At 35.6% G+C, this 27,825-nt stretch overlaps 1 protein-coding gene across 3 annotated transcripts; it reads left to right on the top strand.

Annotated features, from left to right (window-relative positions):
• The first annotated feature begins 1,280 nt into the window (after positions 1-1,280).
• Shcbp1 (SHC binding and spindle associated 1) lies at positions 1,281-27,526 on the top strand. 3 transcript variants are annotated; one of them, XM_046435136.2, is made up of 13 exons: positions 1,281-1,406; positions 3,969-4,136; positions 4,307-4,422; positions 5,837-6,045; positions 11,661-11,753; positions 15,171-15,404; positions 15,486-15,654; positions 15,959-16,079; positions 18,905-19,036; positions 20,162-20,280; positions 24,111-24,197; positions 24,537-24,678; positions 26,339-27,526. In XM_046435136.2, the coding sequence occupies exons 1-13, from the start codon at positions 1,304-1,306 to the stop codon at positions 26,662-26,664; spliced, it is 2,019 nt and encodes a 672-aa protein (XP_046291092.1). In that variant the 5' UTR covers positions 1,281-1,303; the 3' UTR covers positions 26,665-27,526. The 3 variants fall into 3 exon arrangements, with proteins under 3 accessions (XP_046291092.1, XP_046291093.1, XP_046291094.1); XM_046435137.2 differs by lacking the exon at positions 1,281-1,406 and adding an exon at positions 3,413-3,584; XM_046435138.2 differs by lacking the exons at positions 1,281-1,406; positions 3,969-4,136; positions 4,307-4,422 and adding an exon at positions 5,555-5,682.
• Positions 27,527-27,825: the final 299 nt, after the last annotated feature.

The raw sequence follows: 27,825 nt of genomic DNA, 5'->3' as shown, positions 1-27,825 counted from the left end.
GATAGAAGTGGGTGAGGAGAAATGCTGTTACTAAAGAGGAGAATTATGAGAAAGCTGGCTTCATCTTCAAGTCCTGTTGCTAGTCTTGACTTTATTATTTTCTGTGTTTTTACCTTGTGGTGCTCAGTAAATATTTTTTTTTTCAGTGAATGAATAAACATAAGGTTAGACTGCACACAGAAGAGTCAAAGAAATCTTGTTTACCTGGAACAGCTAGTTGAAATTAAGTGCAGGTTTCCATAGTTGCCTCCCCTGGTTCTGTTTTGTTTCAGCTGTAAGGGTTTCCTTCAAAGGAGTAAGTAGAAATGTTTCCCTGTGCAAGGTTGCTCTTTGGATTCATCTTACCCCGTGTCTGGGAACCTGTGCTGTCTCAGGCTGACCTCAGCCTGGCAATGATGGCCTGGCAGAGGCCTTAAAGGGTGGTTTCTGCAGTCTGGCTGTTTTCAAATTTTGGTTCTGCTGAGTTAGATGGGAGAAGTTACTTAACTTTTGGCGAATCCATTTCCTTATTTGTAAAATGGGTATAATAATATTTCCTGTCTCATAGGATGGTTTTTGAAGATGAAATAAAAATGCCCATAAAGCATGCAGCAGTGTGTCTTGCATACAGTCCTCAGGAAATGTTAGTTATTATTATTGGAAGTTACAGTTTTCCTTAATTACTAAAAGTTAAATTTACTTACTAAATGTGATTTAATATTCTTTGAAAATACCCTGTGTGTGTGTGTGTGTGATGCTGATTTTTGGTAGTGAAAATTTGGGGGCCACCTAGGTCAACATCCTATTAACAGTTCATCCTACAATCATTTTCTGAGAGGTGAAGTGATTTGACCAAGGTAATACCACTAGTAATGAGTCAAACAAGTCTAAATATTATGTTTTTGATTCTAGATATATACTATTTTCCACTGGCCCCTACCCCTTTCCAGGTATGCCTTGATAGCTTTTCAGAAATCATGCCAAACTATGTCCCAATTCAACTGTGTCCAAGTGTGTCCCAGTAAGCCAAAGACATAAGTCACACCCAGGCTTAGGGCATCTGAGGGGAGGAAGGAGTAGTCAGAGAACAAGAAGAAGACCTGGAGAGTGAGGGCCCAGTAAGTGTGTCCCAGTAAGCCAAAGACTGGGAATTTGGAAGAGAACAGCGGTCCCCCTGGCCGGTAGAGGGCGCCTAGGCTTTGCAGAGGGGTTGGCGAACGCCGCAGGGGGCGGGGCTCCGGGGAAAAGCCTCGGCCGATTTATCCAATCAGAAGCGTCTTTGTCATCGCGTTCCAGTCGGGGCGGTCGCCCGCGGAAATTTGAAATGGCTGACGGGTTGCCGTCGGGTGGAGGTCTGGGGCTTGGGGCGATGGCACTAGAGCGCACTAACTGGGCAGCCGAGGAGGAGCCGGAGCCCCTGGAGAAAGGTGAGCACCCCCAAGCCGGGCGGACAGTCTCCGTGGCGGCCTGGGGCGTCGGGACACTGGCAGGCCCCTGGGTCGCAGACCTGGCGGACTCTGCTGGCCACCGTGGCGGAGAAGGCTGTGCCAGGCCTGGACCCACTCTCAGGATGTCAAAGTTGTGAGGTACACGGGGACAGTTACCCATCTCCACCCTCTTTGGTCTCAGCTTTCCTGAGACTGGAGGAAGTTGGACTTAGGCCAGGAATTCTCAGCCTGGAAGGGTTACCGGAAGCTTTGAGCTTATCAGTTGAGCAAAGATTTTTTTTTTTTTTTCATCTGCATCTCAAAGGAGATCATAAATCACACTTCCCCTTTTTTTGAAAAAGGTAACCTTGAATAATACTTGGCCTAGTTATCTTTTCTGAACACTGAAGGCAAATGACCTGTCTAAAGGTAGGGGAGCCAATTTGGGACAGAGTTCAGAAATAGAATGCACGTTCCATAATTCTGTCTCTTCTTGGAAATTCCATTAATGGGGGGCAGTTGCCGGTAGAAGTGCTGGGAATTGAAAACAGGGTCTTGCAAACATTCTTCTACTGAGCTACATCCCCAGACCACCATTTACTTTTTTTTGTTTTTCTGACATTTTAAGCTGGTTTACATTCTTTAATACTTTGAATTGTGTTGTGAAATGGAAAGAATTCTGGTCAAGTGAGAAAACATAAGTGTGACTTAATTATTAATGTATCTTTTGAACTGGCAAAAGTTGATTAGCTTCTTTTTCCCCCCTTGGAAAACAGAGCCAAAAGTTCTGTCTACAGTAAAGATGAAGTAAGATAACTGTAAAGAGTCATGTTTTTGAAGTGGTTGTAAAGAAAGACATATGCTACATGACATCACATGGAATCTTAAAAAAGCTGAACTTTGAGAAACAGCATAGATGGTGGTTACCATCAGGTGGAGAAAATAAAGAGCTGTCAAAGGACAGAGAGTTGTACTTATAAGATGAATAAGTTCTGGAAACTTAATGAACTAATGATGACTATAGTTAATAATATTGTATATTTGAAAAAAATTTATATTTATTTTTTAGTTTTAGGTGGACACAGTATCTTTATTTTTTATTTTTATGTGGTGCTGAGGATCAAACCCAGTGTCTCATACATGCTAGGCGAGTGCTCTACCACTGAGCCCCAGCCCCTGTATATCTGAAATTTATAAGAGTAGATCATAAGTGTTCTTACAAAACAACAACAACAAATCCAAAGGGGCAGGGGAGAAACGAAGGAAGGAAAGGAAACTGAGGTGATGGAAATGTTAGCTTTATTGTGGTAATTCATAATATATACTTATCAAAACATCACAATGTCACTTTAAATATATACAATTTTTATTTGTCTTTTCTACTTCTGTAAAGGTAGAAAAAGAGATAAAAAACAAAATAGCCATAAAGGATGGTGTTGTTTATAAACAAAAACATGCATGTGTACTGTAAAAGATGAAGAAATGATGTTTTTTTACTCCTAATTGAAGTGGGCATACTATTTTTACCTTCCCTTTATAGGCAAGGAAATTGGGGAATAGAGAAATTGTCGCCCAGATAGTAAGCCCTCTCTGGCTTATGTGCATCAGTGTTTGTAAACAGCAGAACTTTGAACACACTTTGGTCATCTGTGGGGTTGAGTAATTCTGATAGCCTGAACAGGGGCAAAAAATAAATGTAAGGAAGGAGAAAAGGAAGCTGAAAATAAAGGAAGGTGTGGAAAGATAGACTGCTGCTCATGACAGACTTAACTTCCTAAAATTGCCTCTGGAAACTACTCTGCCAGTCTAAATGCCACCTTGGCATTTTTTATTTAGCAACAGTTTTGTCTGTTAAAAACATCTTTCTACACAGAATTAGATATGCCACTGGCTATATCACACCTTGTGAAACATAATTATATACAGGCCAAACCTAAAGTGATTTGCATTTTCTGCTCTTTTCCTTAGACAGTCATTAAAATTGGTGAGGAGGAACCTAGTAGCCTTAGTGAAGTAAATCTTATGCTTTATTAAGGCTCTTTCATCCCTCTTTATTGAGGGGCCATTGACAGACCTCACTGTGGAAAATAAGGGAGGCTTCAACTCATTTGAGAGGGACTATCAGTTCCCTCTTTTAATATAGCTTAATGGAATTATTTTTTGGGGAAAAAAACAACTGTAAGATATTTATTATAACTTGCTAATTATAGCAGTAAAAATAAAAATCCACTGTGTCCTTTAAAGGAGAACTTGGATGATTTCCACTGAATTAGAAAACAGTCTTCCTTTGTTTTCCCCCCAAACCTCACAGAACAACAAAATCCTAACCTTTGAAAAAATCTTAAGCTTTTTATTGTTTTGAAATAGAATTTGGATTTTGAGATACTTTTGTTTTATAAGCTATTTTCTTCTGACAGTGGTAGAAGTGAGTAGAACATTCATACTCAAATCCTTTTGTGTATTTTGTTTGGAATTACTAAATAAGGATGTGAAAATAGAAGCACTCTGTAAGTACAGAAGTACCTGGGATAGTTGAGCCTACTTGTTTTTGTTGTTCTTTAGGTTTGTTCCAAGATGAAGAGTCATGCAGTGATTGTAGCTACCCCGATAAGCCAGTCACTAGTTTACAAAGTTTTGTGCCAGAAGGAAAAACTCTTTTCCCAGAAATTTTCCAAACAAGTCAACTTTTGTTCTATGAACGATTCAGAGCCTATCAAGATTACATTTTAGGTGAGTAGGTTGTTTTTTCCTTCTTTTATCTTTTTAGTTACAAGTAGAATGTCTGTCTCAATTTCTGAGATTGCCAATTGTTGGTTTTGAGAAAGTAGATGTAAATGAATTTATTGACTTCTCTCTGATTTATGCATACTCAGTTCTTACTGTGTTTAATTTGTTTGTAGCTGACTGCAAGGCCTCTGAAGTAAGGGAATTCACAGCTGAGTTCTTGGAGAAGGTCCTTGAACCATCTGGATGGCGGGCAGTCTGGCACACTAATGTGTTTGAGGTGTTGGTTGAGGTAAATTTAATTCTATTGTTAAGATATTTGTCTTTAGCTCTAAGCACTTACTTCAGACTGTTATAGCCAAAGTGCTTATTTTTAATTAAAGTTTATGAGCTGATTGAAAATGGCATGTTTTTCTCATCTAATTGCCACGGTGTTCTAAGCGGTTCCAGTGTATGAAGTGTTCCGCAAATTTTAAAAGCTACTGAGGAGGAGCTACCAGGAAATTAAGGTGGTTTAAATTTCAGTGTCCTTTGACAAGGGGAAATGGATTATAAACCTAGGAAGTGGAGGAGGTATTTGAGATCATTTGAAAAATAAGGAGGCCTAATTATGAAGTCAACAGAGTTTTAATTAATTTTTTTTACCTTCTTAGTTTAGCCCATTAAGTAGCTTAAACCAAATAGGCATTTTAAAACTCATCCATTTTTTTTTGTCTAACAAATTTGTAGGAATGTGGTTAATGGTTAATCTCTTGCTAGTGTGTCCCACTGCAAAAAATAAAACAATCTTATTTTTCAACTGACTGGGCCCTTCACATTAAACTTGCATTCTAATATTAGCTGTGAGTTTTTCTCAGTGTTTGTTAACTGAACCACAAAAAGCCCTGTTAAACCAGGGAGTATGAATTCAGTGTGGCCGTGGCTCCTTTAGAAAATGACATCCCATACTGCTGTGATTATGTATGAAGAAGTGGGTTGTAGCTGTTCTGTGCGAATTTTTAAATTTTGGATTATGCTGATGTCCTTACTTGAAGTTCAGATCTGTTAATTTAGTTATGGTAATGCTCCTCTTCCCCTCCAATCAATTTTCTAAAAGCAGTCAAAGGCATTGTCTTAAAAGACTAGTGTGCCATTTCTCTATTTAAAACCGCTAATGCATTGCACTTACCAAGGGCTTAGTGTTTACTTAATGTCTTCTCACTGTGCTGGAGAACAGGTATAATCCAAGTTCCTTCAATGTCCTTTGTGTCCTGGTCACTTTGCCTTTCTCATCTCTTGCTGCCTCTGCTCACTCCCAGTCTACTCCCTTTGGTTCCAGCAAGAAGCACTGCCTTTCTTCTCCTCCAGATGTGAAGCTTGTGTCTACCCCAGGACTTTTGCACTTTCCTTGCTGTTAGATTGCTGCTTCCTTTTTATTCTTCTCAGCTTAGAGGTGACTTAGCCTGGTCATCCCAGCAAAACCTGGTCATCATACCTGCTTATTATTCTCTGTCACATACTTATCACCATCTTATTTATTTTTCTTCCTGATTACAATATAAACACCATGAAGGTAAAAGCCAGACCCCTCTTGTTTTCCCTTTATATTACAAAAGAAGACTCCCCGTCCCCATTTCCAGCTTTTAAAAAAATTAGGCTATCAGTAGTGTTTTGTATGTGTATCTTAATTTTGATTTACATGTGTTAAGTGACATTTTAAATTTTAGGTTACAGATGTGGACTTTGCAGCCTTGAAGGCAGTCGTGAAGCTTGCTGAACCCTATGTCTGTGACTCTGAAGTGAACACTTTTACCTTGGATTGTGTGAAAGAGCTCCTGGAGCTGAAGGAATGTCGGTTGCCCCTGCATGAGTTGTGGGTGGTGTTTGATGGTTCTGGAGTATTTGACCAGACAGCCCTTGCAATTGAGCATGTCAGGTAGGAAGAGAAGTTGGTAAAAATAACCTTGTGGCCCAAAACTTTGGATGAAGTGATGTTCTTGTCTCTGTTAGAGACAAGATTTAAAAACTCAAAATGTAAACTTTGTCACCGCAATGTGTGTGTGTATTTTTTGGTCCTGGGGATTTAATCCAAGGATGCGTTACCACTAAGCTACATCTCAGGCCTTTTTATTTTTTATTTTGAGACAGGGTATCACAAAGTTGCTGAGGCTTGCCTTGAACTTGTGATTCTCCTGCCTCAACCTTCTAAGTTGCTGGAATTACATGTGTGCACGGCCATGCCTGGCTGTCACTATAATATTTTAAAATATTCAAAGATTAGGAGAATCTTGATTTATTTATTTTTTATTTTTTTGCAATGCTGGAGGTTAAACCTAGGGCCTTGTGCCTGATAGGTAGGTGCTCTACCACTGAGACACACTTCTAGCCCGTAGGAGAATCTTTATTAAATTAAAAATTTAAAAAAGAAAAAATGCTTTAAATGTTCATTTTATTATCATTTCAAACTTATATAAGAAACTGGAAAAGACTGGTATAAGGAATACCTGTTTAGCCTTCACTGAATTTCCCCAAATGTTAACATAAGATAGGAGATTCTCAATTTGGTTTGTATAGATTTAGAAACTGCCTTGAAAGTTGTGGATGCTAAGGCTTTTGGCTGGTGTATTTGAATATAAGAGGATAGAAAGAAAGGAAAGGAAGTAAAGAAAGTGGTATAGTATGATCTATGTGTTGATAAGACAATACACTTTTTTTTTTAAAGGATGTGTCTGGTTAGAAGGTATTTTCTCAGGTTGCTTTCTGAATCTTTTTAGAGGATGTGTTCATGTGTCCTTTTTGGCATGGTTTATTTCCACTTGCACAAGTGTTCTCTTCTTTGTCCCTTAAGTGAGAAAGCCAGCCCATGATACCTGGATTGACTGGTATGCTTTTAAAATACTTCAGATAAGTCTTTTATCAAATAGCTCTTAATACAGCTTGCTCTTTTTTTTTTTTTTTTCTGATCTTCTTATATAAAGAAAGCTTACTTTTAATTCAAAATGGATGTATATTCCTCTAGGAAGTGGAAGACTAGATAATGTAATGATCATAATAGTAATAATGTTGTGTGATGTTTTTGTAGTTGAATAAGTACTTTCTGTTAGGGTAGCTGGCACAAATATCCATGAGATGTCAGAAGCAAGGTCTGAGACATTCTGCTTCTTTGTAGAGTTTTCAACTTAAGAGAGACATAGTTCTGAGTTCAAGCAAAGGTTTATTGATAGAAAATATCTGCCAGGCTGCCCTTCTGCATGGCGCAGCAGCCAGTATTACTTGAATGGAAACTTAAATATCTTTTGGACAAGGAAAAAGAGCAAGCTAGAACTGAACTTGGGTGCAGGTGGTTTGGTAACAACAGTTTTTTGTGTTTAGGGGACACCCCTTGACAGGGGTGGTGTTACGGGAACAGGGTATCTTAAGTTTCTTTTTCTTGGCAGTTTCAATTTCGGGTCAAGGTAGAGTCCCAGAACCAAAATGGAGTTACTAATGTTTAGAGAACCAACACTTTCCAGTTTCTATACCATTAGTGAGTTAACCTGATTAACTTAAGTTGAATACAAAGAAGCAGAATGTCTCAGACTTTGCTTCTGACATCTCGTGGAAAATTTCTAATTGTGTGGAAGAACATTTAGCTCTAGATGTTCAGTATTAGGCCAAGCAATATAAATCTGAAGAACTGGTTTCTGTCCAAAGCCAAAATAACTTCTTTGTGTTTTTCTTTTGTTAAAAAGAAAACCTGTCAATTGATGCAATTGAAGGTAAAGCTATAACTGATGGATTTAGGAAATTAGGAGTCTAGGAACTAATCTCTTTTATGATGTTAGAAGTTAGTGGAAAGAAAAGTACCTAGATTGGTTATATTGTTTGAAGAGGAGCCTGGCTCAATTTACTCTTCATTTGGAGAGCTCAGATTCTGATCAGAGAAGGTCGAATTAAGAGGATTTTCATTTGTTAATGATTCAATAAATATTTGAGTGCTGGGTCCTCAGTGTGACTGGTACACAAAGCTGACCCAAGCACCATCATCAGGAAGTTGTTAGTTAAACATGTGCTATGAGCCTTGATGACATAACCACCCTAAAATATATCTATGATTGGAAATGGCATTGAGTGCTATGAAGAATTACAGAGTTTCCAAAGACTAGGTTAGGTTCTATTGTTATTTCCTGAGGAAATGACATTTGAGGTTGGGTCTGAAGGGCTAGCTGAAGGAGGCGCAGGTGCAGGAAACAGGTGCAGGAACTGAGTAAGTTTAGGGAACTGAAAGGTCAGTAAGGTCAGAACACAGTGCTGGGAGAGAACCAGGAAACCAGGCTGGAGAGGCTAGCATGGGTCAAAGGTATAGGGATTTGTTAGCCAATTAATCATTTTTTTTTTGTCTTTAAGAGGAGTGGGAAGCCATTGAAGAGTTTTCATTCTTGAGAGAATATGATCAGTTTTATGCTTTGAAAGGTTTATATAGCTGGGCATGGTGATGCATGCCTCTAATCCCAGCGGCTCGGGAGACTGAGGCAGGAGGATTGCGAGTTCAAAGTCAGACTCAACAATAGTGAGGCTCTAAGCAACTCAGTGAGACCCTGTCTCTAAATAAAATACAAAAAAAGGGCTGGGGATGTGGCTCAGTGGTTGAGTGCTTCTGAGTTCAATCCCTGGCCTCCCCCCTACTCAAAAAAAAGTTCATTCTAGCTTCTGTATGGAAAATGAATGGAGGGAGATTGAATAGGGAGGTCAATTAAGAAGCAAGACAAAGAAAGTGGGAATACTGAGAGGACAGATAGAGCCTGATGAAAAAGTGGAGTGGTTGGGACATGGTGGGGAAGATGTGAGGATTGAGAAAGGTAAGACTGGATATGGAAACAGTCAAGACTAACTCCCAAGTTTCTGGATTGAAAGAATAAACACTGGAAGAGGTGCTGATGTGAATGATAAGTAAGTGCCTGGTAACATGCTGGTAAGGAGGATATTTGAGCTGAGTTATGAAATGTAAATCTAAGTTTACCAGGTGGAGAAGTTGGAAGGCTTCTGACCAGCATCTTACATGGAAGTTTGAAAGAATTTGTGAAGTTAGGAGTTTACATGTAAGGACTCTGAGGCAGGAGATGTGCTTTAGAGTTAGAATATTAATTCTTGTAATATCACCAAGCTTAGGACTTCATTCTGAGTGCAAAAAGCAGAGATTTTTTTTTTTTTTTTTTAAATGAGGCATCTTGAAGTTAAGTTAAAAAAAAAAACGAAAAAAAAACCAAACCAACCAAACAAAAAAACCATTCTTCAGATGGTGAAGAGACCCACCACCTAATCTACAAGAATTAAGACCTGGCTTCATTTTCTGCATTCCTTCCTTTTCACAGCAGAACTTGAAAAGTTATATATAGTCACATGTTCTTCCTGGCATTCTAGTAATACTCCCACTTCATCACTGAAATTTTGCTCAAGGTTGCTAAAGACTTCTGTGTTTTCATATCCAGTTGATACTTCTCTGATCTCATCTTGGTTGGCTGCATTCTGGGCATCTGGTCATTCCCATTTTCTTAACACACTCTCCTTCAGCTTCTGGGACACTGCTGTTCAGATGCTATCTCAGACTTGCTTCTCAGTCATCCTGGCCAGCTTTCCTCTTGTGCTCAAACTGTAGAATATTGGAGTTTCCCAGGGATCAGTCCTATGTCATTGTCTTAGTCTGTTTCTGTTATACTAATATCACTGACTGGGTAAATCTATAAACAATGGTTTCTTTTGGCACATGGTTCTGGAGATTAGTAAAGAGCATGATAAAGCTCTCATGACTTCTTTTTTTTTTTTTTTTGTGTGTGTGTGTGTGTGTGTGTGTGGTGCTGGGGATTGAACCCAGGGCCTTGTGCATGCAAGGCAAGCACTCTACCAACTGAGCTATGTCCCCAGCCCTCTCATGACTTCTTAATACTGTTACATTGGCATTTCAATTTCAACATGAGTTTTGGAGAGGGATATTCAAAGCATAATAGCCATTTACTCTTTTATCCTTGATTAACTTTGGAAGCACATTAGAATCATCTGGGTTATTTTCTTTATAGAAATATTCCAAGTAATATATGAAGAAGGAATGATAGAATATCAGTATTTTATAACCACTAATAACATAAAGCTTATAGGGAGTGATCATCAATGGCTGCTAGGTGAAAAACTGATAAGGAACTTTGTAGTGAGTGAAATCAGGCTGACAATGCCTGAATTCATCTATCAGTTTTAACCTCATGAAAAAGAATGGCCAGGCATTATGTGCTTCCTGATAGAGATATATTATACCTCCCTTAGGGTATTCTTGCCAGAAATCTTACCTAAAGCTGATCAAGCTACTAGATGTTACTATCATTTTACTAGAAATAAAGGAAACAAAAGACTGTGTTAAGTGACCCTATTGGGATGTAATTAACAAAATTCAGAGTGTGGGAAACTATTAAGTAAATTCCATGGTAAAAAAGAGGAAGGAGTAATCTATAAAATAATTTAAGAGCTATATTGATTAAATGCAACAGCTGACCCTTGTCTGATCCCGATAAAACCCTGTAAAACAAGAGCAAGAGACAATTGGGAAAATTTGAACACTAACTGTATAATTAATAATATAAGGAATGAAAACTTTCTTTTTGGTATAAAGATTTATTTTATAGACAATACTAAAAATTTATGAATGATATTGGTGAGATTTGCTTCAAAATATTCAGTGTTAGAGTGATGGGGGAGGAGCAGAGATAAGTGGGTGAGGTAGAGATGATAATGAGTTGATAATTGTTGAAGCAGGGTGATGAATACACGGTATTCATGACACTGTGTTCTCTGTTGTATGTGTTTGAACTTTTTAAAAAAAAAGTTAAAATCATTTTGGCAGCTTTAAAAAAATATAAATATAAATGCTGATTTTTCTCACCATACTGAGAGGTTATGATTTATTAGTCTAGAACAGGGAATACATTTTTAAAACATCCCTGGGGACTCTAATGTGTAGCCAGGGTTGAGAACTATTGCTTTATATTATGTCCCTAGATGATCTCATCTATTGCTTTAATACCATTAATATGTTGCCCCTACCAGATTTATATCTACACTTGACCTTTCCCTAGAGCTCTGGGGTTCTGTATTCATCTGCATACTGGACATCATCCATTTGCAGATCAATAGGCATCTTAACTGGAACACTTTAAAAACAGAACTCTTTATTTTTAACCCCAAACCTGTTTTTCTCCCCCTTCTTTTCCATCTCAACAATGGCATTATAATATTATTTATTATTGATAATCAATAAATAGTCCCGATAAAAAGAAAGTTCTAACAGAAACAATGTTGTGGAAAAACTTTTCCAGCTGATCTGAAGATCTGTATTTTATATGACTCATGACTGTCAATTATAGCAAATAACACAGTGTTCACATATATTAGAGAATGTTGTGAAAATAGTTGTAAGTAGCTGTAAATGGTAGGATTGTTTTGATTTTCTCTTTAGTTCTCATCACTCCAAAACTCCAATATACTGAGCCAGTGATTGAATTTAAATGACACTAAGCTCTTTTTCAGATTTTTCTACCAAAACATTTGGAGGAGTTGGGATGAAGAAGAGGAGGATGAGTATGATTATTTTGTCAGATGTGTTGAACCTCGATTGAGATTGTGAGTATTTATTACTGACCTCATATGTTTGCAAAATGGATTTTTTTAACCTTTTTTTAAAATTCTACCTGTGTGATACACATATCACATGCCCCAGATGTCATAGACAAAAACAGATCAGTGTACAAATAGTACAAGTTATTAGATGAAGCTTGTGTGAAGTTTAGACACCAGCATTTAAATTTATGAACTAAGTTTAAAAGCAGAGAATTCAAGAACATTTAAATTATAACTCACTATTTATGAATATGAATAAAATTCAATTGAGCTAGTGTGTTAAAAGCCTTTTGTTAAAGACAATTGTTAGAAAAATAGTGAAATTATTTGAATTACCGAAGACTCCTTTGCTTTAAATTTTTAAAGACTACTTTTAAAGTATATGGTTTTATTCTAATGTTTTGTCAAGCAAGCTCTTGCTTTATTTGACAAATAGTTAAAAATATTAAATCATTAATATTGGTAGAATGAAAATTTCCAAAATACCAAAGTACATTTTTGTAATTTATCATATTTTGGTGGGGAAAAACCTTTCCATACAAAAATATAAAAATTAACTCTGTATCCTAAACTGTTGTTCTATACTGACCTTAAATGTGGTATTCATTTATCATTCCACTAGATGGTAGTCTAAGACCAGTTATTTTCTTGTATTCATAAATTGTAATTTAATAGGCAGTGCTGCAATGAGAATAAAATTAGAACTTGCACTCCAAAAAAAGAATTATGGGAGATGATTTTTTTCTCGTGTGAAGGATGATTTGACTGTATAAGATAAGGCAGTAAGCCTTCACATTTTTGTGGAATCCAACTTGATTTAGTAAGTTTCTCTTGGTTTCAATAGTAAATAATAGTAAAATAAAAAATATGTGAAACTCTGGCTAACGATTCTTACTTGTTTAGAATTATGTATGTCTGATTTCAGCTCTTCAAAAATTGACTATGTTTTCTATTCAGTCTTTCCAGTTTTTTCATTGTGTCTATTCTGTTTTCCCACAATGTACTCTAATGACAGATTTTCGATAAACTTGAATATTTTCTTGGTTTGTGATATTTGCTCTTAAACAGTAATGATCGGTTTTGATTGAAGTGAAATGTAATGGTAGGTGACTATCATGCATGTCTGGCAAATTCGATCTTGGAGAAAAATTGTATTCTGATTTGACAGCTTTGCATGTGCTAACAAGAAGTGATTTACATACATACTCTGTATATCACCAGCAGATGGAAAAGCATAAGGCAGAAATGGTTTGGGTTATGAAGAAGAAACTACAGTGCTTGGTGGAGAAACTGGAATTTTATTAAATGTAGGCAGATCTGAAATGGTTCTTTAGCTAAGATAGGAATAGAGCGTCAATAGACAAGATTTAAAAGGAATCAAATCGTACTGTCTTGATTTTATACTGTGTGGTAAATATTTTTCCTTTCTAATTCAAAACAGCATTCCAGAATTTAGGAGTCTGAGATACAAATGTTGGTTCATTGCATCCAGACCATGAAGTATCAATATGACGAGGAGAAATAAACTGATTACCATGGGTGTTAGAAATACTGAGACTCATTTTAAAATTTGAGCCTTAATCTTCACAGTTTAATAGACCTGATCAGTCAGTTGTTTGCTCCCTGATTTCTTCTTTGCAAAGTGAATTTAAATCTTTAAAAATAATTATGGATTAACCAAAGCAGAGGAAATCCTTGCCTTCTTTTTTTTTCAAGATTGGCCTAATTTATTTACTTGAAAAATGGGGAAAGAATTACTTTTTATTTGTTTTTAATACTATTTGAGTGTTCACCATAATTTGGTGTAAATTTATTTAGGATTATGGTTCTGTTCCTTGATCTTATTCAGAGCATAACTAAGTAAAACAAAAACAAAAACAAAACAAATGAAATCATCACCTAAAGCAATAGTTCTCAACCTTAGCTATATTAACATCTAGGGAACTTTAAAAATTACTTCTAGCTGGTGCTGTGGCACACACTTGTAATCCTAGTGGATGCTGAGGCAGGAGGATTGTAAATTCAAAGCCAGCCTCAGCAATTAGCAAGGCCCTAAGCAACTTAGCAAGACCCTGTCTCAAAATAAAAAGGTAAAAAGGGTTGGGGATGTGGCTCAGTTTTTTAAGTTAACTTAAAATTAACTCTGTATCCTAAACTGTTGTTTTACACTGACCTTCTTAAATGTGGTATTCATTTATCATTCCACTAGATGGCAGTCTAAGACCAGTTATTTTCTTGTATTCATGAATTGTAATTTAATAGGCAGTGCTTCAATGAGAATAAAATTAGAACTTGCACTCCAAAAAAAGAATTATGGGTCTGAGATACAAATGTTGGTTCATTGAAACAACACCAAAACCAAAACAACTTTTAGAGACCCATTTAATTGGTCTGGATGGGGGTCTAGGCATCTGTATTTTTGAAAGCTCCCCAGGTGAGTTGAATATTAAGCTAGGGTTGAGAAGCGCTGGCCTAAGTCATTGCTAGTCAGTGTGTTTTTAACTAAGAAATAAAGCAGTTATTTAAAAACTGTATGTAATGGCAGTAATCTTATATTTTATTTTCAAAACTATTGATTTCCTTTTTTCTGTTTCATTAATTTTATATCCATTAACTTATACATTCCCAAATTATTTTATTGCACCCAGAAATACTTCTTGATATTTCTTTACAGAATTTCAAAGGCTATCTCTAATAACTTCCTGAGATAATTTTTGTGCATTAAATGCAGGCAGAGCTAGATAATTTAAATAATTTCTCATTTTTAATCCTATAAATCTGGTAATCTTAAAAATTGTAAAACAATTTTAGATACTTCCCTTCCTATCCCCACTCTCAAATTCCTTAAATAAGACTCAAATCGAGTCTCAAATAAAACTTGAAATCTTATTGTTAGGATTCTTTTTGTGTGTATGTGTGTTACTAGGGGTTTAAACCTGGGGTACTCTACCACTGAACTACACCCCCAACCCTTTTTATTTTTTTATTTTGAGACAGCGTCTTGTTAAGTTGCTGAGGCTCTTCTGGAATTTGCAGTCCTCCTGCCTCAGCCTTTTAGTTGCTGGGATTACAGGTATTTACCACCATGCCCAGCTTGAATCTTAATATACGAGGAGAAAATACTTTCTTATTGGATAATGATTACACATTATGCAGCATGAACTGACACTGTTTTAAAAATACAATGCTTGGATTTAAGGAAAAAAAAAAAAAACTCCTCAAAAGAAGAAAAGTTAGTGACCCTAATGAAGCTGTTCTTCATACTTCCAATTGCTTTCACTTATAATGGAGTGCTATTCAGAGCAACTTAACGTATACCTGAGTATATACTATAACTTGCTGGATCTTTGAGAACTAAATGAGCTGTCTTAATGATAAGAAAATTTACTTGGAAGGCAATGGATTTCAATTTACTTTCAGGTATTATGATATTCTTGAAGACCGAGTTCCTTCAGGACTTGTTGTTGACTACCATAATCTGTTGTCTCAATGTGAGGAGAGTTACAGGAAATTTCTAAATCTGAGAAGCAGTTTGTCAAATTGTAATTCTGATTCTGAGCAGGAAAATATCTCCATGGTGGAAGGATTAAAATTGTATTCGGAGATTGAACAGTTGAAACAAAAGCTAAAACTCATTGAGAATCCTTTGTTGAGGTATGTGTGTCTTTGTTTTTCTTAACTAGTCCTTATTAGCTATCTTACTGAGAATTAATGGATGTATTTGGTTTCTTTAAGATATGTGTTTGGTTATCAGAAGAACTCTAATATTCAAGCAAAGGGCATCCGTCCAAATGGCCAGAAGGTCACCCATGTGGTCTCATCCACCATGATGACTGGTCTACTTCGGGCTCTGCTCAGGGACAAGCTTTGTGAAGAGCATTGTGAGGGGGAAATAGAAGTTCAGGTAAAAGGGGGGTTGTTTGCTCCAGGTGACTTCGCCTTTTGATTCATACCAGATTTTTATGCATTCTACAAAGTGTTTATAGAAGCTTTCTAGGGTTGATTTTCTGTGAAATGAGAAATAGTAAGAGCACTGTCTTTTGTTAACAATAATGACTTTAATAAAAGCATGCTTGGGGCTCAATGCACTATCACAGGAGACACTTAATGCAGTTTGTGCTCCATTTTAAAGGTCAGACATGAAGACACTTGCAATAATACTCAAGTTGCAATGTTCAACCGTATTGCAATATATTGTTGTTTTCTAGTTCCACAGAGATCCATTGTCTGCTATAAATGCTTGCTTTGAAGGTGACACTGTTATTGTTTGTCCTGGTCATTACATGGTACATGGCACATTCTCCATTGCTGATTCCATTGAATTGGAAGGTGAGTATGGATGATAATACATATAAATATTTATATGCATACATATAAATAAGCAGTAAATCAATGATTGTGTTGAAGTTCCAAGAATGTAATTTCAACCCATTTGGTTTCAAGTGAGATGCCTTGAAACATTAAGGGTATTTAAAGCTTTCAGGGTTGACCCAGTGTTTGAGCAACTTGAATCATAGGTCCTCGAGACAGTATGTATGTTGGGAAGATGTTTACAGGCATATTTTTTTAAAGACCATTAGGAAGAAGTGTACTTTCTAGATTATATGTAGTTTGTGGAAAAGAAGTCTAATTTTTGGGATGGAGAAATATTCCCAGCAAAATATAATCATATATCTATGTGTATGTCTATGTTTAATATTTTCTTATCTGTTGCTTGCTCTTAGGCCATACATTTTGTGGCTACCTTGGTACCTGATTTTTTTGTTTGTTTTGTTTTAAAGTTAGCTTATTTTTATAAGAGATATTTTTGAAAAGTGCATTTAACTTGAATTGGTACAAAAATTATCTTAATTCTTTAAAAGCTTACTGAATGTCATAAATACTACATTTTGTATCCTGGCTAAAGTATACTTTTTAGAACATCAATATTGGAAGGTTGTATTAAAAGCAACTTTTTTTTTTTTTTTTTTTTTTTTTTAGTTGATAGATCTTTATTTATTTGTATATGGTGCTAAGAATTGAACCCAGTGCCTCATGTATGCTAGGCAAGCGTGCTACCACTGAGCCACAACCCAACCCCTTAAAAGCAACTTTTTAGTAGTAATAATCTTAAAGTTCATTCAGAATGATTTCTAAATTTAGTTTAGTTTACAATTATTCATTTTGGTTCTGCATATTTCTATAAAGTCAAATTTAGATGCACCTGTTCAACTATTTACCAGAACAGCTTCAAGTTAGTAATAAAGCTTGTAATGCAAAAAAAAAAAAAAAAGCATATATCATTTTGTGACTTAAGCAGCTGTTCACAAATGGCTAAAGCTATGTTCTTTATCTTGTCAAAACTTCTTAATGGAAGCAAGACTGGGAGTTTAATTTCCTGCTGTTCACTACTATATCATCGCCCCCTTTTTTGTTTTATGTATATAATTTTTGTTTTTTCTCCTCTCCAATATTTGATTTATCATAGATGTATGTATATAAAAACACATCTGCAGGGTAAATCACTGCAATAAAAACACTTTATTTTTTGGCATAGTGAAAATAACATTGATATTATATTGTTTGGTGGATAAAGTTCTTTCTATATTGGTGAAGAAATAATAATGTAATTGCCAGAGTGTTATAAATAACCATAGAATTCTGATGGGTGAGTATAAAAATGACTATAAATTTACTAACCGAGGGCATTTCTAAGAATTGGAGAATCAGATGGGATCTGCAGTGTGAATGTGTGGAGTACTAGTGATTCATTGCTAACACTTGTAACAAGTGTTACAAGTGTATTGAGTACCTACTGTGGGCAGGTTTCATAAATATGTGCAGGGTGAATAGCTCTTAGAGTAGGGCTTTTTTGTTTAAAAAATCTATTCAATTAGGTGATGGTTTTGTTTTTAACTGCTAAGAATACATAATTTGTATAATAATCTCAGGTTTTTTCCTAATTTAAGACCATTAGGAAGAAGTGTACTTTCTAGATTATATGTAGTTTGTGGAAAAGAAGTCTAATTTTTGGAACGGAAAAATATTCCCAGCAAAATATAATCATGTATCTATGTCTATGTCTATGTTTAATATTTTCTTATCTGTTGCTTGCTCTTAGGCCATACATTATATTTTTTTATTTTTCTGAAGATAAACAATGATTGTTATAGGAAATATGCAAAGTACAGACAGACACATACAAAGAATCAGAAACAACTCAATCCAATTATCCAATGTCCACCCTGGTAGCATTCTTGTGTTTGGAGTCTTAGTGCCCCTCAAGGCTTGTCTAAACTCTTCAAGTAGCTTTGCCTGTTCAATGCTGTTACCACTTTCATCTACTGAAGCAAAGACTCTTCTTTATGAAAAGCCTAGAAAAAACAATTACCAGACATCCAGATACTTAACTATCTCTTTAGAGAGAGTTTTTTCTTACAGCTTTGTTTGTGTGCTTCTGTTTTATGACGAAAGGAAATTCTCTAGTTTTCTGTAAGAGCATCCAGAGGCTTGGCCTGCATTATTAGTTGGATTAAGACTTTGTTGGGTACAATGATGTGCACCTGTATTCCCAGCTACTGGGCAGGTGCAGGCAGGAGGATTGCTTGAGCCCAGGAGTTTGAGGCTAGCTTAGGCAGCATTAGTAACACCCTATCTCAAAAAAAAAAAAAAAAAAAAGAAAAAAGAAAAGAAAAAGATTTATGAAACCTGATTTTTAAAAAATTGGTTAATAAAGTAGACCCTTTTTTTGTATTAGCTTAAACTGTTTGAAGTTGATTTGTCAGGTTCTAATTTTGAGAAATGCTAGATATATTCCATATAATTTATATTAGAGCCGTAAAATCTTAGGGGAAAATTTAGAAGGGCTGAATGCCTTAGAATTATTTATTTTTTTATAGCAGTTTTGTAAGTGAATTTAGTGCGAACTGACCTAAGGTGGTTGGCAGAGCAGTCTTTCTAATATGGGGACAGATTGGAAGGTTGTTATTAAAAATTTGATACCTTGACTTAAATTATACAAGGTATGTGGAGAAAGAGATTTTATTTAAATATAACCAATATTGATTATCTCGAATTATCATTTGGAAATGTTTGGACTCGTGAAATTTGTTCTAACGTTTTTGTGTTCAGATGTTTTCCACTCCCTTCTTGAGTGTTCTTGCTTTCTTCCTTAGGATATGGTCTACCAGATGATATTGTGATAGAAAAGAGAGGCAAAGGAGATACTTTTGTGGATTGCACAGGTGCGGATATTAAAATCTCAAACATAAAATTTGTTCAGCATGATGCTGTAGAAGGAATCTTAAGTAAGTATCTGAATATTTGGTGCATTTTTTTTCTAGGCTTCGAAAGACTATTTTCTATGGAAGATAGAATGTAACTCAATACCACTGGAGTATATGGAAGGCTGATTAGTTACTGTGTACATAACATGATGAGTTAAGCAGTTTACCCTAAGGTGAAAAATAGTTCAGCTTATTTTTTGTTTGTTTGTTTCCTAGTTCAGCTTATTCTTGAAAACTTGTTGGTTTATTATCATTTTCTTTTCTGTGTGATTAATTCTTTTAAAGCATTCCAACATTGTATTTTGTGTTCTTTGTATTCATTTTAGCATTAGACTGAAACTTGTTACTTTGACATTGTGCTAAGGTTTGGATATAGTTTGTCTCCCAAATGTTCTTGTGCGTGAAGCTTGGTGGTGGTGTTGATATGGTAGAATCTTTAAGAGATGGGATGTAGTGGAGCTAATTGGGTCACAGGGGTTCCACACTCATGAATGGATTAATGCAGGTCTCACAGGAGTTGATCAGTTCTCCTGAGAGTGGGTTGGCCCATGTCCACTCTCTTGTTTCCTTGGTAGTACATGTTTCCCTTCTGTATGCAGCTGATGTCATTTCTTCTCTTCCATGTTGTCATACAGCTGGGAAGATCTTGCCAGACACCATGCTGTTTGGATTTTTTACCCACCAGAATAATGAGCCAAATAAACTTTTCTTTTTTTAACATTACCAATGTCAGGTATTTTGTTATAGCAACACAAAACATTGTTTTCTAGAATCTGTAACACACTTTTTTTGGACTTTTTCTTCTTCTTTCCAGGCCACTTAGCAGAGTTGCTCGTATATGTATATGTATATGTATGTGTATAGGTTTGTGTAGGGTGCTTTTTTTTTTTTTTTTTTTTTGGTAACAAATAGATGCTTTTGCATTTCTGAGGTCAAGTCATTTTCTAAGGAAGTTGCCTTTAGGTTTTAGAAAATAACTCACTATAGTGATTATTTAAATTTTATGAATTTGTAATTCAGCTAACAGTTTAAATGGTACCTCTTGAGGAATACTTAGACTATATTTAATGTCAACTCTAGGATATTTCTAATATTGGAATAGTCACATTACTTCTTAAAGCAGTTGACTGTATATTTTCATCATAGTCATTCATCGTGGCAAGACTACATTGGAAAACTGTGTGTTGCAATGTGAAACTACAGGAGTCACAGTACGAACATCAGCTGAATTTTTAATGAAGAACTCAGATTTATATGGTGCCAAGGTATGATAATTTGCATTTTTATAGCGGAAGTAATTATTTGGTTTAAGTTTTAAATAATTAAGCTATGGGACCAAGATGTAGATGCATACTTCAATTCTCTTTCTTCAGAGAAGTTTAGATACTTATATCTACTAAATTAGCCCAAATCTTCTTATTTAGCCACTAAGCATAAGCATATACTGTAGTATTTTTAAAACGGAGATTAGGAAGAAAAATAATAAATCTCATATTTTCTCTTTGGTAATTTAAAAATAAATTAAGATCCTTAAAATTATAACTTTTAAACAATTTGTAACAGCTAAAGCTCAGTTGCTTTTTAAAAAAACTTTTGAATTTGAGATAATTATAGATTTATATGCTATTATAAGAAATAATACAGAGAGATCCCATATGTATACGCTTTACCAGTTTCCCTTGCAAAACTATGGTACAGTGTCACAACTAGGATATTGACACTGGTTCAGTTAAAGCAAAGAATGTTTTCACCACCGCAAAGATCCCTATGTTGCCACTTTATAGCCAAACTCATTTGCCTCTCCCACCAACCTTCTTAACTATTGGCAAACTCATCTGTTCTCCATTTCTATTATTTCATCATTTCAAGAATGTTATATAAATGGAATTACATAGTATATAACCTTTTGGAATTTTTCACTTAGTGCAATTCTTTGGTGTTTTATCCAGAATTTGTATGTACCAATAGTTTCTTCCGTTTTATTGTTGATAAATAGCCCAACATGTGGTCATTTCAGTTTGTTTATTCACCTGTTGAAGAAGTAGATGATCTAAATTTTCTCTCATTTTTATCTGTTGTGAGCTTCTTCAACTTGATAGAGCATATCTATAAAAAGCTGTTTATATTTAATGATGAAATACTGAATATATTTCTCCTAAATCAAGAACAAGGTAAGGATATCTGCTCTCACCACAGTTATTCAACATAGTTTTAGAAGTTCTAGCCAGTTCAATAAGGCAAGAAAAAGGAGGCAAAGGGCATATAAATCCCCGTTTATAAGCGATGTGATTATCTGTACCAAAAATCTACAAAAATACTACTGGTTCTGAAGTTATCTTCTATTTCTTTGCTGAGACTTTCATTTTCTTTAAGTATGTTCACAATTGCTAATTGCAGTATTTTTTTAAAATCATGGTTCTTTTGATATTATTGTCAACTAATTCTAACATCTTAGACATTTTATAGTTTTGACATTAGTTGATTGTCTTACTTAGTTTGGCATCTTCCTGGTTCTTGGTGTTTTAAATGATTTCAGTTGAAACCTGGACATTTTTGTATTATGTTATGAGAGTTGGATCTTCTGTTTTAACTGGGCTTCTCTGAGTGCTATAAAGAGAATGGGGCAGGATTTATTCTCAGGTTGGGTGGGGTACTTGTACTGCTGGGTGGAAGTGAGAGATCCAGCTTCCCTCCTGGTTTTCAATGACACTGTGTACTTGGGGCTTGTCTTATTACCACTGAGCAATGATGAAAGTCCAGATTCTCCATTAGGCCTGCTCTGATACCACCCCAGTGGGGATGGTTGCAAGGCCCTTGTCAATGTCAGGTGGAGGTAAAAGTCTGGACTTCCCATGTAGTCTCTACTGACACTGCTAGGCCAAGTGTCTTGGTACCAACTACTGGGGATGAAAAAGTTACCTGGTTACAGTCTGGTTGAAGCAGAAGAAGTCTAGGCTCTCCTCTTGACCTTTGCCAGCATTTAGTGGGAATGGGGGCTGCTATTGTTGTTTTATCCTCTATGGTATTTGGCTGGAATAGAGCTGTTATTGTCTAAAGTTTTCTATCTTTAGGTTGTCTGGTCTTTTGACTAGACAGAGCAATCCTTTTTTTTTTTTTTTTCTGTGTCTGTTCATGTTTCTGAATCACTAGCTTCTTCAGTGTGGGGATTATGAGGCAGAAGGAAAATTCAAGGAACTGACTATTATATTGGTGTCATTCTTTGTGCCAAGCAGTTCTGCCTTCTTCTCTCCACTTTTTAAAAAAATATTGTATTTTAGTTGTAGATGGACACAACATCTTTATTTTATTTTTTTTATGTGGTGCTGAGGATTGAATCCAGTGCCTCATACATGTGAGGCAAGTGCTCAACCACTGAGCCACAACCCCAGCCTTTTTCTACTTGTTTTGTATATATTGCCTACGTTTTTGATTATACCTAACAGAAGGAATAGGAACATGTACTTCATCACATTTAGTGGGAATGGGGCAACTACTTTTTAACTGCCAAATAGCTGTTCACTTCATTTTCTAGGCGATTGCTGGTTTAAATTGTCCTTTTAAAAATTTTACATTATTCCTTTACATTATAGGTTGATATTTAATTTTAACTATTTTGTTGTATATTCACGTGCCTTATAATGGCATATCAGTATGACATATACAACTATGAATACCATATAGCCTTGGTGTGTAGTAGGCTATACCATCTAGGGTTGTGTAGGTACACGCTAAGATTATACAATGACAAAATCACCCAACAACAAATTTCTCAGAACATATCCCTATTATTAAGTGATCTATGGATGTATATATGTTTTTTCAGTGTACTTCTAAATCTTTTTGCACATAACCCTACACTGAAAATCTTTTAGCCTAATTAGCAATTAAAAAAAATTTCATAGAAGAGTTAGGGTTAGTGTTACATAGGGTTCAGCCATTTGTAAAGGAGGAAGTAATAACAAATGTACTCTCATGGTATACTACTACTCCAGAAAAACAATTCAGCACCCATGCAGTAGATGTGTCATAAATGATTATAACTTTTTAATCAATGATATCGTGAATTAACATATTCTGAAATGGTTTCTTTTTCTTTCTTTTTAAAAATGTTTTTAGTAATAGATGGACACAATACATTTTTTATTTATTCATTCATTCATTCATTTATAATGTATTGCTGGGGATCAAACCCAGTGCCTCATGCATATTAGGCAAGCACTCTACCACTGAGCCACAACCCCGGCCCCCTACCCATGAAATGCTTTCTTAATTATAGAGATTTTTGTTTTCTAAAGTATGTAATATAACATTAGCAATAAATAGTTACTGTTACTTTTTTGTTGATACCATGTGGTATCATGGGACAATGTGAGAGAATTGGATCATGGTGGGTCTCTCTGGTCACTATGAATAAGTAACATTTGTATTAACTGCTAATTTTAACATGAGTGTAGTAGTAGAGGCCATTGCTTGACTCATAGAAGTGATTTTAAAATCATTATGGTAGGGTTATTTTAAATTGTCTTGTTTTTAAAAACAGAATCTTATTTCTGTCTTCAAATTTCAGTATTTTACTAGACTCATACTGTTCTCCAACTAATTGAGAATGTTTGAGAATGGTCATTTTGTCTAGAATGAGAGTGGAATAAAAATAAAGTTTTGATACTCTTAACCACTGTGTGTGTGTGTGTGTTAAATGATCAACAATTTGTTGGAAATGGAGCAAATAGAAATGTTGATTAAAAATACCTAAAGCCAGGCACAGTGGTGCATGAGCGCCTCCAGAGGCTGAGACAGGAGAATCACGAGTTCAAATCCAGCCTCAGCAAAAGTGAGGTGCTAAGTAACTCAGTGAGACCCTGTCTCTAAATAAAATACAAAATAGGGCTGGGGAAGTGGCTCAGTGATCAAGTGCTCTTGAGTTCAATCCCTGGTTAAAAAAAAAAAAAAAGAAAAGAAAAGAAATACTTAAAGAAAGTCATCTGTAAAACACTTTATCTTTGTATGTTACATTTTTTCTGTGTTAAAGGCTAAAAAGTCATTGTAATAAATCTTTTTAAAACTGATTGTCATTACCCCAAATTGTAACTTATAGGGTGCTGGTATTGAAATATATCCTGGGAGTAAGTGTATCCTGAGTGACAATGGGATCCATCATTGCAAGGAGGGGATCCTCATTAAGGTGAGCATTAGCTGAAATACATTCTTTCTAAAGATTAGAATGGTTTCACCTAAGAAATTATGTTTTATTAAATTTCCTTGTTGGATTCTATTGCTTTCTAGTTTTGAAAGCATAAACAGCATAGAAATATAAATAACACAAGTAGTTGGTGATTTCTTGTGAAAGGGCTTTGCTGTCTTTAGATATGCAGAAGTGACAGGAACGCTATGTCACTCTGGTACAGTGTATTAATAAGCATAGATTTTCTACTTTATTTTTAGAATGGTGTGAAAAAAGATTTTTAAAACAGGCAATGTTGAATATGACAGTTTCTTAAGACATTTGTTTTCAATGTCACAGGACTTCTTAGATGAGCATTATGACATTCCCAAAATATCCATGGTAAATAATATCATACATAATAATGAAGGTTATGGTGTTGTTTTGGTGAAGCCTACAATTTTCTCTGAACTGCAAGACAATGCCCACGATGGAATTGAAGGTAGGCTATATTTAGTAATTTTTTCTATAAAGACCATATATAGTTTGCTTTATTTCAGCATTAAACTGATTAGGACCTGAGTCTTCTTCCCCTCTTTAAAAATATTCCTAGAACATGCTTAGGCATGGACATAGAGAAAGGAGCTTGGTAAAGTGTTAGAATAGAATCTCAGGGTGAGAGAGACTTTGAATGTCAACAAGTTCATCTGTTCATTCAAAACTTGATATTGTGGTTTCTATGACCCCACAGTCCCTTTATTTTCATGCTTGGTTTTCTGTAAATATATAGAATAAGGATAGGTATATGCTAGCAGTGGTGGCTCCTACTAGCATTTGTTAAGGGAGGAGGCAGTGAAGTAAGTGTGCCAGGTTGAAGGCTGTATTTACTTAGGGGTATACTGGAGCTTGCTTCTGTTTTTCATTGGTAGAAGTGTCTCATTGTCACCTGCCTTTCTTGGCAGCAAAATGAGCTAGCTCAGTGGAGATTCATGAATTTTAAGCCATGATGCAGGTCACTATTAAATCTCAGTTATAGATAGGGATTAGACATTTATGTGGATGAGGGAAGTTTAACGCAGTTTAAATAGTAGTCCTTGTTATTCTTGAGAATCTGCTCTATTTATATCTCTAGAAGTTTTTATCTCCACACAGGTCTCACAGTGTGCAAATTAAGGTGTCAGGTGAGCAGAATTTTTATCTGGAAGCTCTGGTGAAAGAATCTACTTATAAGCTTATTCATGTCATTTCACTGGCGGAATCCATTCCTTTAGGTTGAAGGACTGAGGTCTCTGTTTTTTTTGCTGGCTGTTGGTTGGGGATCATATTCAGCTCCTTGTCTCATTGTCTCAATCCTTCTTAGCTACAGAGAACCTCCCTGAAGGCAAATCTCTCTGACTTCCTCTTCTTCAACTAGCTGGAGAAAACTGATTAGTACATTGCAAAATTACAATGCAAAGTTCTGTTGCCCTTTAAGAATAATGAGTGTGGGGCTGGGGGTGAAGCTCAGTGGTAGAGCACTTGCCTAGCATGTACGAGGCCCTGGGTTTAATCCTCAGCACCGCATAAAAATAAATAAGGGTCTGGGACTGTAGCTCAGTGGCACAGCACTTGCCTAGCATGTGTGAGGCACTGAGTTCAATCCTCAGCACCACATAAAAAAACATAAACATAAAATAAAGGCATTGTGTCCATCTACAACTACAAAAAAATTTAAAAAATAAATAAATAGAATAAAGGTGTCCATCTACAACCAAAAAAAGTAAAGGAGAAAAAAAAAGAATAATGAACATAACACCAGGGGTTGGGGATTGTGGGACCCATCTAAATTAGCTGCTAGATTAGAAGTTTAAGAAAAGTAGCACTATCTATTAATCTTTGCATCCTAGCTCCTAATGCAGTGCCTAGCAGACAGTAAATACCCAGGATATGTCTGTCGAGTGAATGAGATTCTAGGATGAAGAAGGTAAATAAAGAATTTAAAATTGATGAAGAGTAAGACAACTGCCAGTTGAGAATCTTATGGCAAAGAATTTGTAAAATACAGGTATATCAGGAGTCCTTGGCAGAAAAAAACTTGAAAGCTCTAACAGACTGTGTAGATATATGTTTTAGTTTGGTTAGACTGTTTATTGAACTTTGTTATAATTTGTTTGTTTCTCCAGAAAATAAAGCACTTAAAATTCAGACAAGTGAAGAGGCAGATGCAGCTGAAAGAGTGGATCTAGAAGAGCTGATTCAGTGTGCAACAGGCAGAATGGAGCTTTCTGTAAGAACTGACCTTTCTGAGCAAGTTGAGGGTAATTGTGAAATTGTAAATGAACTAGTTGCTGTCTCTACACAAAAAGGCCACATGAAGAAGAAAAGGTTGAGTGAACTGGGGATCACACAAGCTGATGACAACTTAATGTCACAGGAGATGTTTGTTGCAATTGTGGGGAACCAGTTTAAGTGGAATGGAAAAGGGAGTTTTGGCACTTTTCTTTTCTGACCACAGTGATGTAACTAGATAACAAAATATTGAATTTTGCACATGCTGCTCTAAGAATCACTGCTGCTCTATAGTTTGCTTTATGTTGTATTTTATATTTGATATATTTGATTGGGCTTGAGTGAAATGTAGGTTTATTTCTATCTGCAGCTATTGCACATAAAACACTTCATAAGAAAGGTCGTAAAAACATAAAATAATTGGAGATTTCTTATTTAGAATGTCTTGTTTTCTTAAACACATAGTTCTCATATTAAGCCTGCTGTGTAGCTTTCTAGTGTGAATACACTTTAATCCAGCACTTCAAAGAGGAGGAAGAAAGGTAGGGAATGCAAGACAGTATGCACCAAAATGCAGTAGGTATCACATGTGCAGGGTTCTTCTAGAGTTGTTTTTTTATCCCAATTACAGTGAGTCTGATTTCCACATTATATTTGCATAATACTTGTCTTAAAATAAAAGCTTTTATGATTGGGAAGTTATCTAACTAATCAGACTTATTATTATTGAGAATTTGAGTAGAATGCATTTTTATGTTGAACTATGCAATCATCAAGCCAGCAATAGATAACTTAGCAGGTTTGAAGCAGAAACAAAATGTGTTGTTTGGAGTCAAGTGTTCGTAGAGCATTTCCAGTACTGAAAGTGAATGATTAAAAAGAAAGTCTTTTTCTTTCACCATAACATTATTCTGATCATATTTCTTACATAGTCAAAATGATTACCTATACAACCTATGTCAACTATGTATTCTTGGTATCTCATATTGTAAACATAGCTTTTAAACATATTTAAAATTTAAAAAGCTATATGTGACATTAATATGCCTACTGATTAAAATTATACTGATGAAACAATAAAATGGAATCTTGTTCTATTTTTCCAAACACATTATTGACTGTACTACCAATGTAGCATTTGTAGCACCCAATATTTTGATATCTTTTTAGTGTTTCAGAAAGAATATTATAATACCAGGGACAGTGGTGGAGACCTGTAATCCCAATGGCTTGGGAGGCTGAGGCAGGAGGATTGTGAGTTCAAAGCCAGCCTCAGCAAAATCGAGGAGATAAGCAACTCAGTGAGACCCTGTCTCTAAATAAAATACAAAGTAAGTAGGGCTAGGGATGTGGCTCAGTAGTCAAGCGCCCCTGAGTTCAA

This window comes from Marmota monax, unplaced genomic scaffold (assembly GCF_021218885.2).
Source record: "Marmota monax isolate L192 unplaced genomic scaffold, Marmota_monax_Labrador192_F-V1.1 WCK01_AAM20220418_F8-fsc00024, whole genome shotgun sequence".
NCBI classification, from domain to species: Eukaryota; Metazoa; Chordata; class Mammalia; order Rodentia; family Sciuridae; genus Marmota; species Marmota monax.
This window is presented reverse-complemented; position numbering and strand designations above follow the sequence as displayed.

What these genes read in the sequence shown, in the direction of transcription:
- Shcbp1 (XM_046435136.2), top strand. Translation starts at nt 1,304, where the DNA reads ATGGCTGACGGGTTGCCGTCGGGTGGAGGTCTGGGGCTTGGGGCGATG. An exon ending in TGCTGTAGAAGGAATCTTAA is followed by an intron (nt 19,037 to 20,161) that starts GTAAGTATCTGA and finishes TTTTCATCATAG; the next exon opens with TCATTCATCGTGGCAAGACT. An exon ending in AGGAGGGGATCCTCATTAAG is followed by an intron (nt 24,198 to 24,536) that starts GTGAGCATTAGC and finishes TCAATGTCACAG; the next exon opens with GACTTCTTAGATGAGCATTA.